This window comes from Dasypus novemcinctus, chromosome 5 (assembly GCF_030445035.2).
Source record: "Dasypus novemcinctus isolate mDasNov1 chromosome 5, mDasNov1.1.hap2, whole genome shotgun sequence".
Classification (NCBI taxonomy): Eukaryota; Metazoa; Chordata; class Mammalia; order Cingulata; family Dasypodidae; genus Dasypus; species Dasypus novemcinctus.
In genome coordinates, this window is record NC_080677.1 from 121,476,822 (window position 1) to 121,487,940 (window position 11,119).

The 11,119-nt window shown below is 38.7% G+C and overlaps 1 protein-coding gene across 1 annotated transcript; it reads left to right on the forward strand.

The window, feature by feature from the left end:
* The first annotated feature begins 335 nt into the window (after nt 1-335).
* On the forward strand, nt 336-1,280 carry TAS2R4 (taste 2 receptor member 4). The gene has a single exon (XM_004458478.1). It carries the CDS (start codon nt 336-338, stop codon nt 1,278-1,280), a length of 945 nt encoding a protein of 314 aa, XP_004458535.1.
* Nucleotides 1,281-11,119: the final 9,839 nt, after the last annotated feature.

Below are 11,119 nucleotides of genomic sequence, written 5' to 3' on the forward strand. Positions count from 1 at the left end.
TCTAATTTGGATTCAAAGTCCTTTGATCCTGCCGAGACTCCTCCTTCTAGCCCTCCTGTTCTTGGAGGAGTGCATTCTCAGGTTCACTTATGCTTGTTTTAATTAGGCATTTCTATGAAAAACAGGACACAAAGGAAGAAGTAGTAATGTAATCCTTGGAAGATTTGCATCCCAGTAAAAGCAGCTAGCTCTTAACCTACTAATGGCTCATTTGCTATGCTGGGGAAATTTTTTGAAAGGTGACATCTTGGCTGGACACTGGTGCCTACTTATATATTTCAATATTTCTCTTGTTCCCATCAGCACCACAATAGCTGAATCTTCAGTGTGTAGAGATGCTTGGGATATTCTTTTTCTCTATTATTTTCTCAACAATTTTTAATTCTGTAGGACTTATTGTGAACCTGTTTATTGCAGTGGTCACATGTAAGAATTGGGTCAAAAGGCACAGACTCTCCTCTTCTGATATGATCCTCTTCGGCTTGGCCATCACCAGACTTCTTATGCTGGGACTACTGTTTATACTGAACATTATCTTCATCTTCATTTCTGAGTATGTTGAAAGGTCAGTCTACATGCTCAAGTTTTTTGTGTTGTGTTGGATGTTTTTGGACTCTAGTGGTCTCTGGTTTGTGACCTTGCTCAACACATTGTATTGTGTGAAGATTACTAACTTCCAAAACTCAATATTTCTCCTGCTGAAATGGAATCTCTCCCTAAAGATCTCCAGGTTGCTGCTGGCCTGTGTGCTGATTCCTGCCTTTACAACTTTCCTGTACGTTGTGCTCAGCAAGATATCTCCCTCTCCTGAATCTGTGACCAGCATAAATGGCACGGTTTTTGTCATCGGTGAGGGTATCTTATCTTTGGTGACCTCATTGGTCCTGAACTCGTTTCTCCAGTTCATCATTAATGTAACTTCTGCTTCCTTGTTAATATATTCCTTGAGGAGACATATACAGAAGATGCAGAGAAATACCACTAAGTTTTGGAATCCCCTAACTGAAGCTCATGTGGGTGCTATGAAACTTATGATATATTTCCTCATCCTCTACATTCCATATTCATTTGCTATGTTGCTCTCTTATCTACCTTTTGTAAAGACGAGTTTGGGAGCCAAAGCTGTTTGTATTATTTTTTCCACCCTTTACCCTACAGGACATTCTGTTCTCATTGTTCTCAAACATTCCAAACTGAAAACAGAAGCAAAGAAGCTTTTTTGTTTCAACAAAAAGTGGAATTTCAGTAAAAACAGTGGGCAGAGTCATCCCATGGTTTGAGAGCTAGAATTCCCATCATTAGTTTTCCCAGGGGTCTGAGGAATTCATTTTTTGTAGCTGCTGATCTGACATTCTAGGCCTTTGGGTGCCCATATTTCAATTCATTCTGCATTTTTTGACAAATATTTTTAAGTCAGGCATTTTTTATGAGGAACTTGTATGAGAAATTACTTAACATGTATTTTGCATGGCATGCCATCTGGATAATCTAAATTGCTGTATTGTTCCTTTGGTTCTTGAAGTAATTGAAGCAATACTTTGTAGTGCACATTATTAGTTGAAGCAGTACTTTGTAGTGAACATTATTAATTAAATCTTGGTGATTCAGCTGAGGAACCTTCCATGGGTATCAGCAATGAGTACTTATTCATTGGGAGCCACCAGATTGACTTGAAGGATATGTAAGAGAGTACATTAAGAAAAGAAAAGAAAAGAAAAAAGGCTTCAGTGAGAAAAGGGAAGAAAGAGAAAGGTGAAAGGAATTAGGCATACATTGAGACAAGACAGAAAAAATGTCCTCATACTTGTTGGGTAATTGAAATAACTGTTACTACCAAGAAATCCTACATCTGAATTTTCAAGCTTGTTCTGGAAAGGAGGGTAGGGCCAGAGTTAATAGGTGAAGGAAATAATTGAATATTAAAGAATCCCAATCCAAGATGGCTCCAAGGATTTAAAATACAGGCCAAAACCAAGTGCCAAATAGTGAAATTAACACAATTCGAGTGCAAGTTTAAGAAATACTGTAACTCACACGATATGATCTAGAACTTGGTGGAAAGCTAAGGGGAGCCATTGAACAGGCTGAGGGCGAGTCTGTCTTTTGGCAAATTTACTTATTTTGTTGATGAATTCGTGCCCAGGGTTGTATGGGAATTGCAGAGTTTTCCAGGAGAAAGCTGTTTCTGGGGTTTGGACAGCTTGACTGTAGCTATGGAGGATCTGAAGATGAGATGTTGACAAGTTTTGGGATAGGAATTTGAAATAATAATTTATATTTATATAGTTGTTTGGTGTTTGTAAAATACTTATGTAGTATTTACACATCTGAAAATAAATGACCTTGTTAAGATAACATTTTCTTTATTTTTAAAAAAGGAAAAAAACCCAGTATTCTCCAAATTACACAGCTTACCTAATTTTTCCAATTCTGTCCACCAGAATCTTGACTAAAATATTCAGTTGGAGTTTCCATATCCAATGTCTTACACTACAAAACTTGGAGGTATTTGTCATGTTATAACTTTAGGATTACTAGATAAAAGGATTACTGAGAGTGATTAAATGTACACTATGGAAAAAACATTCTAAATGACTGATAGAACTCTCATGGTCCCCCAATATCCATTCTCTGTCCCTTCTTTTCTATAGTGGTAGAATCTTAGCTCTTCAGAATAAAGCCCCACATCTAAGTTCCACCAATATAAGCTGAAGTAATGTGTAATTTATAGGTGGTGTCCCTCAAATATGCTGTACCATAAATGTCTATAATAATATGTATACTTTTGATGGAATACCATGTAGTTATTTACAATCTTATAGTCAAAGAACATTTTAAATGACTTGGGAAAATGGTCATCATATAGTGTTATGTAAAAACAAAATTAAAATATGTATATGCAGTATAAAACCAATTGTTATTATAATATATATATATATATACACACACAAAAGAAAAAGCATGGAAGGAAATATATAAAAATCCACCAGCAATTTTTTTATGTGAAAGGTTTAGAGTGATTTTTCACATTTTCCAAGAGTTCTATGATGAACATATATTTCTTATGTAATCAGAGAAAGCATAATTTGAATATATACATTATATACAGTCCATTTATATGTTTTTATATCTGCTGTAAATAATATATAGAGTGATTCTGATGTGGACATCTAACTTCTCCTCACTAAGAAATTGGTGAATAACCTTTGTGAGGTTGAGTGAATGATCTTTCTTCTAGTTTGTCAGGATTCTCTTTCTTGTTTTGGCTAAATTCTGCTAATTCATTTCTACATTATTTTCATTTTTCTCCTATCTGGGCTGTTTGTACTGCCTTGCATTAGGACTACTGTTGCTGTTTGAACAAAGTCTTGAGTCTTTGATTAGATACTTGCTCAGAGTCTTCCTTGGGTGCCTGTTTAGCAGTGCTGTGGCTTTGGAGTGTTGCTGGTTCTAATGTGCTCTGCTGAATACCTGCCACTAATCAGAAACATGCTTTTAATGAAGACATGATAGTTTACAGGCTCTCTAATATATGTACTCAATATACTGCCTCTTCCTCTATTCTCTGTTTCAGGAAAAGGAGGAGTGTTTTAAACTCTTTGTTAAGGAGAATCACTTTCTTAAGTGAAAGGTGGATACCATGACAGTGTCTCTATAGTATCAGGAAACATGTATTGAGGTAACTATAATTCTGGGCATTACCATTGACTTTTTTTTTCTGAAATGATTGCATGCATTTAATACTTTATCATACAGCTTTTTTTTTTATAGTCTTCAAAAATTTTTTATTATCTTTTTTAAAAAAGATACATAGATCACACAAAATGTCACATACCCCGACTCCCCTGCCATTCCTCCCACAACCACTTACTTTTTTTTTTTTTAGATTTATTTTTTATTTATTCCCCCACCCCCACCCCAGTTGTCTGCTCTCTGTGTCCATTTGCTGTGTGTTCTTCTGTGACCAATTCTATACTTATCAGCGGCACCGGGAATCTGTGGTTTTTTTTTGTTGTTTCATCTTGCTGTGTCAGCTCTCTGTGTGTTTGCGGCACCATTCTCAGGCAGGCTGCACTTTCTTTTGCAGTGGGCAGCTCTCCTTATGGGGTGCACTCCTTGACCGTGGGGCTCCCCTAAGCGGGGGACACCCCTGCATGGCAGGGCACTCCTTGACATGGGTCAAGGAGGCCCAGGGTTTGAACCGCGGGCCTCCCATGTGGTAGGCGGACGCCCTATCCATTGGGCCAAGTCCACTTCCCCCATTTGCTTTTAAACGACTACAAACCCATTATTGTGCAAGCTTCATTTTCACATGTTATTTTATTGGATACTCACACATTGGAATGTAGGTGTTATTGCCTTTATATACATATGAGAAAATTGAGGCACAAATCCGTTAAGCAAATGGTTCATAAGGGTAGATCTTGAGCTCCAATTCCAATTCCATTATTCTGACTCAAAAATCCAAATATCTCTCCAGTTTATCCACAAGATAGATGGAAAGATAGAGGGACAAATAAAGCACATTTGTCCAATTGCAAAGCTTCATTTTCTAGGACAAGAAGAAATCTTCAAAATGATGTCTGAAGCAGGATATCACCAGCATGAAAACATACACAGGACCGAAAGAGATAGAGATGGAGGGTGTGTGTGTGTGTGTGGGGGGGGGGGGGGCGGTGGTTGGTGGGAGAATGAATATGAGAGAGAATATATATCTTATGGGTGCTTAAGTTCCTTAGCTGAAATGGGTATCATGTCATGTATATAATGGATTTTTAGATCCTGAGACTTATATGTTTTTAAACCAAAGGTGACTTTGGGTTTCCCTAATAATTGTCACCAGCATTCTGTTAATGAGCCATTTATTTATTTATTTTTCTGGTGTGTGTGGGGAGATCACACAAAAAAAGAAGGGATTATGAGGAGAGAGACATTTTATAAAACATTAATTGAATGTAGCTTTTAAAATAGTCTCAAATGCCAGAGTTTGCAGGTGAGATTGAAGCTTACCAAAGACATTTAAACTAAGTTTCCCAGTAATGTTCTTTTTCACATCTTAAAGCTGGAGATGGATCTTCTGGTCTAGCCCACCTGTTCTCAAAGGAGCATGGGGAGGGTGAGAAGCATGCCTCCCATTCCTTCTGGGTGTGGGAGAAGTGGGAAGTTGAAGTTTGACAAAACTTCCCAGAGATTTGGGTACTGTGGTTGGGGAAAGGCACAGATATAAATGTTTTTGCTCCTAAGACAACGGCCCATGACTAGTTTTAGTACCTGAGATAAAATGTGAAAAGAGACTACATGTAGATGTGAGAATTTGCCTGACAATAAGGAAATGATATGAGGTAGTTGGGATTAGGAGAAAGGAGAGAGAAGGGGGAAAAGAACTGAGGGTAAGGAGAAGGCAGGAAGAGGGGCACAATCTGTATACCACACTCTCCAAGCCTGGTAGGTGGAGGTGTGTGGGCAATCTTCTGGGGAAGTGCTAGGTACTAACACTGTCTCAGAACAACTTGACTATTGTCTGAGTGATGGCTGTGTATGTACATAGGGTTTGGGAAAAGGGATGACTATAACTCTGCCTTGGGTCAGGTCAGTAGGCAGGAGAAAGAGGTTCTAACTATATGATGGGTTGTGTACAGCTTAGTTGCAAATAAGGTATCCTTGATTTGTATGATAACATTTCTGACTTATTTTAAATATTTTATTTGTCTCAATTTTGCTGCTTTCACAGTTCAGACAATGACTGTGGTTATAAGGATCACCTGAAATCCAAGTATCTCAAGAAAAGAAATATTAATGGTTAAATATATTGATATTATTCAGAACAGATCTCTCTTTTAACTCCCACCGACTCCTCTATAACTTTGACTTCTGTTAATTTTTAAAGTCCTAGGTTAATCAGTCTCCTATCTTTATTCTTTCCAGAGATTCTGGAATTGTATAGACGTGATTACCTTTCTCTAGAAACAGCAACTCAATTCATCCTGGTTGTTCATACAGTGAATAGTAACAGGTTTCAGGTGCTCTCCTACTTCATTTATTTATTTTTATTTTAAAGTTAAAAAAAAAAAGAGATTTATTTATTTATTTATCTCCCCTTCCCCCCAACTCCAGTTGTGTGTTCTCTGTGTCTATTTGCTGCGTCTTGTTTGTCTGCTCTGTTGTTGTTAGCGGCATGGGAATCTGTGTTTCTTTTTCTTGTGTCATCTTGTTGCGTCAGCTCTCCGTGTGTACGACTCCATTCTTGGGCAGGCTGCACTTTCTTTTGTGCTGGGCGGCTCTCCTTATGGGGCGCACTCCTTGCGTGTGGTGCTCCCCTACGCGGGGGATACCCCTGCGTGGCAGGGCACTCCTTGTGCACATCAGCACTGCGCATGGGCCAGCTCCACATGGGTCATGGAGGCCCAGGGTTTGAACCGTGGACCTCCCATGTGGTAGATGGACGCCCTAACCACTGGGCCAAGTCCACCTTTATTAAAGGCAATGATTTTGAAGAGAAATCACCAACAAAGAAAAGGAAAATAACATTAATTAGAAAATAACATTTGCTGGGTACCAGGCTAGGTAATTTCATATGTTCTTTTATCATTACGATAGTCTATGAGATAAAAATTATTCTCATTGTTTTATAGAGTAAACTGAAGCTCAGAGAGATTATTTGACATGTCTAAGGACATAGCTACTAACTGGTTGAGTTGAAATGTAATCCCAAATCTGCTTAACTTTAAAGCACATTGCCTTTCTTTTTTTAAAGACTTTCATTTAAATAAATAAATAAATATAAAACTTTCCCATTATAAACATTTTCAGATGTACAGTTTAGTTTTATTTAATGCCAAGTCTTATTTATTTATTTATTTACTTATGATTAAATGCAGGACCTCATATGCGGGAAACACTGAGCCACATCGATTCCTGTGTTGGTTCCCTCGCTTGTCTGCTTCTTGTTTGTTTTTGCTTCAAGGAGACACTAGGGGCTGAACCCAGGACCTCCCATATGGGAAGCAGGCACTCAACCACTTGAGCCACATCCGCTCCTCTACTTTGCCTTTCTGTGCTTGGCCACAAGTGCCCCATTTATAAATTCCACCATAGGAAACTAGTCATGAGGTTTCTGTTCCACTGAGGGCTGATACTGGCATGAACCTATAAGTGCATTGCTTTGGATGGACAAATATCCAGAAAGCCCTCTCTGTCATCTGTTGCTTGACTCTTCTTTTCTTTTTATAATTCATTTTATTAAAAAATTTTCAAGATTTACAAACATTCTATACCTACCAATCAACAGCTACCTCTTTTCTTCTCCCCCATCCCTGGTAACCTCTTATTTAGTTTCTGTTGCTATGAATTTGCTATTTCTAGATATTTCATATAAGTGAAACCATGTAAAAATACGTCTGTATTGGTCCTTGCTTATCTTACTCAACATAATGTTTTCAAGTTAATCCATTTTGAGTCATTTGACTTTTTTCTTAGCATGATCATGCAATGTTATGGTAAAACCTCAGTCCCTTAAGTCTCTTCTAGAAAAGCAAAATTCTCAAATTCTTATAAAATACTATTCTCATACATTCAGTGAATATCTGAGTTTTATTTAACTTTTTAAAAATAAACTTTTTATACTTTATTATTTTATTTTACAGAAAAGTTGCCAAGATGACACAGAGTTCTTATACTTCTCTTAATCAGTTTCTCCTAATGTTGACATCTTAAATAACCATGGTATGTTTCTTAGACCGTCTCAATGGACAGAGATAAGAACTGTATGTATGTGTGTTAACTCATGTATACAAAATATCAGTAATTACTTCTGGTAAGTGGATTTGGCTCAACAGATAGAGCATCCGTCTACCACATGGGAGGTCCAAGGTTCAAATCCAGGGCCTCCTGACCCGTGTGGTGAGCTGGCCCATGTGCAGCGCTGATGCACATGGCATAAGGAGTGCCATGCCACGCAGGTGTGTCCCCCGCATAGGGGAGCCCCACGCGAAAGGAGTGCGCCCCGAAAGGAGAGCCACCCTGCAAATGGACACAGAGAGCAGACAATAAGATGTGTGTGGGAGGGTGCGTAATAAATAAATCTTAAAAAAAAAAATTGTCAGCTCTTTTTTTTTCTACCCCTGCTTTAGTGAGGTTATGTTATTTGTTTGTAGCATAGTTAGCTTCATTTGTCATAGTCAAAGTCCCACCCTGAAATTCTCTAACATTCTGGTTGATTTTTTAAAAAATTTTTGTTTACATTAAAGTTCACTTTTCATGATGTGTAAAATTCTGTGGGATTTGCTAATGCTTAATGCTATGTATCTGCTGCCACACTACCACAGAGAATAATTTCATCACCCTAAAAATTCCCTGTGCTTCCCTTTGTAGTCAATCATACTCTCTCTTCCAGCCCCTGGCAGCTACTCATGTTTTTTCCATCCTATAGTATTTTGCCTTTTCCAGGATGTTATATGACTGAAATCATACCACATGTAGCAGTATGGGCTTTTCTTCTTTTTTTTTTTTTAGCAAAATGAACTTAAGATTCATTCGTGAACTGAAAAATGAACTTAAGATTCAAAAGCTCTTTCCTTTTTATACCTGAGTAGTATTCCAGTATATGGATGTGCCACAGCTGTTTATCCATTCAAATGTAGAAGGACAGCTTGGTTGCTTCCAGTTTTTGGCAAAACTTCTACAAAGCGTTGATGAACTATATACACTGGTTACTATGGGAACATAATTTAAAAAAATTAAAAGCATTTCTGGGTCCTGTGGAAAAGCTAGATATAACTTTATAAGACCCTGCCAAACTGTTTCCAAAGTGGCTGTACCATCTTGCATTTCCATCAGCAATGAACGAGATTTTCTTATGCTCTACATTCTCACCAGCACTTAGTATCGCCAGTTTTCTGGATTTTTACCATTATTGTAGGTGTGAAATCATATTTAATGACAAATGATGTTTAGAATATTTTATATGCTAATTTTCATCTGTGTCTATGCTTTGGTGAAGTGTTTGTTTAAAATTTTTACATTTTAAAAATTGGAATTTTTTATTGTCGAGTGTTGAGCTCTTTATATGTTCTGAATATGAGCTCTTTATCTGAATATGAGCTCTTTATCAGATATATGATTTGCAAATATTTTCTTTTATTATCTTGCTTGGCCTTCTGTCTCTTGAAGGTGTCTTTCACTGAGCAAAAGTTTTAAATTTTGATAAAGTATAATTTATCAATTTTTTCTTTCATGGGTCATGCTTTTGATAGTGTATCTAAAAGCTTATCACCTGTTATGGACAGGCGATATATGGTTGCCAGGGAGTTATACAGGGCATATGTCCAGGGGGCATGGAAATGTTTGGATATACTCATAGTGGAAACAATTAAAAACAACAGCTGGGGGGGGGTACTGGGTTCCTGGCCGGGGTGGGGGGGCTCTGTCGTGGTCCCTAGGGGAGCAGCAGCAGTCCCCCAGGTGCAACAGTAAGGATCAGGAAGGAATGAGGGTCCAACAGTGAGCCCCTGATACTAATGACTATGCTTGCGAGCCTATACAACTGAAATAAGAACAAGGCCTAGAGCAGCACTGTGCCTAAGAGTTCCCTCCTAACAGCCTCCGTGTTACTCAGATGTGGCCAGTCTTGAAGCCAAACTCAGCATGTAAATGCAATGCCTTCCCCCCAGTGTGGGACATGACACTCGGGGATGAGCCTCCCTGGCACCGAGGGATCACTACCAAGTACCAGCTGATGATGCAACTAGAAAATGACCTTGAATTAAAGGTTCAACGCGGACCAGCAGAATATCCCTGTCTACATAGAATAACAGGAGTTAAAAATGCTGTTTGACCTAAATTAAGGGGGAAATGGGAAGGACAAATGAGTTTATGTGGCTATGAGTCTCTAAAAAAGAGTCTGGAGGTTGTCAGAAGGATTGCCCTTATGCACACCTGAGCAGAGTCTCAGAGACAGATAAAGTAGATACAACCCCAGGTATTGGTCCTTTTGAGGGCTAAAGATATCCACGGGTACTATGGTCATGGCAGATGGGGTTCACTGCCATGTCAGTTGGCCCTTCTTTGGAGCTGGTGTTTCTGCATGATGGAGCTGGACTCAGATGGGATCTCTTTTCACAAGCCTTTCATGCTGCTTTACTGGAATTGTAGTTGGTGCTGGGGCTTAAGATATATCTAGGGGATTTGAATCTCTGGACTGACAATATGATAGCCAGGCCCTGACCTCAACAGACTACAGCTCCTACACTCTGATTTATTGGACTTACTCCACTCAGCTAACATGGAGTTGAAGAATGTCAACCACCACACCATGGAGCCTAGAGTGCCTACAACTGAAAGCAGGAGGATTGCATCCAATATCCATGTGGAATCTAAACCCCCTCTTGACATAGATGTGGAATGGACACAACCAAGCCAAGGTCCACAGGAAGGAGGAATACAGTAAGGATCAGAGTGGACTTAATGATATTCTATTCATGAACTATTGTGGTTAATAATCGAGAAAATGTGGCATTGATGTGGAAAAAGTGGCCATGGTGGCTGCTGGGTGCGGGGAAGGGGAGGAAGAGAAGAGATGTGGAGGCATTCTCGGGACTTGGAGTTGTCCTGGATGGTGCCCCAGGGACAATTTCTGGACATTGTATGTCCTCCCATGGCCCACTGGATGGAACGTGGGAAAGTGTGGGCTATGGTGTGGAACACGGAACATGGGGTGCAGCGATGCCCAGAGATGTACTCACCAGATGCAATGGATGTGACATGATGATGGGGGAGAGTGTTATTGGGGGGGAGTGGTGGGGTGGGGGCAGTGGGGGCTAATGGGGACCTCATATTTTTTTTAATGTAATATCTTTTAAAAAAACGAATAAATTGAGTAGAATTTGAAAAAAAAATAACATAAATAAATAAATAAATAAATAAATAAAAAATAAATAAAAGCTTATCACCCAACCCAAGGTCATACAGATTTTTGCCTATGTTTTCTACTAGAAGCATTATAATTTTATATTTCACACTTAGGTCTATATAATTACACTAGGTCTGTCTACTAATTATGAGTTAATTTTTGTATAGGTTTGAGGTAAGTTTCAACATTCTTTATGCGTGTGTTCCTATAGTG

Coding starts and splice junctions, on each gene's coding strand:
- TAS2R4 (XM_004458478.1), top strand. CDS start 336: ATGCTTGGGATATTCTTTTTCTCTATTATTTTCTCAACAATTTTTAAT.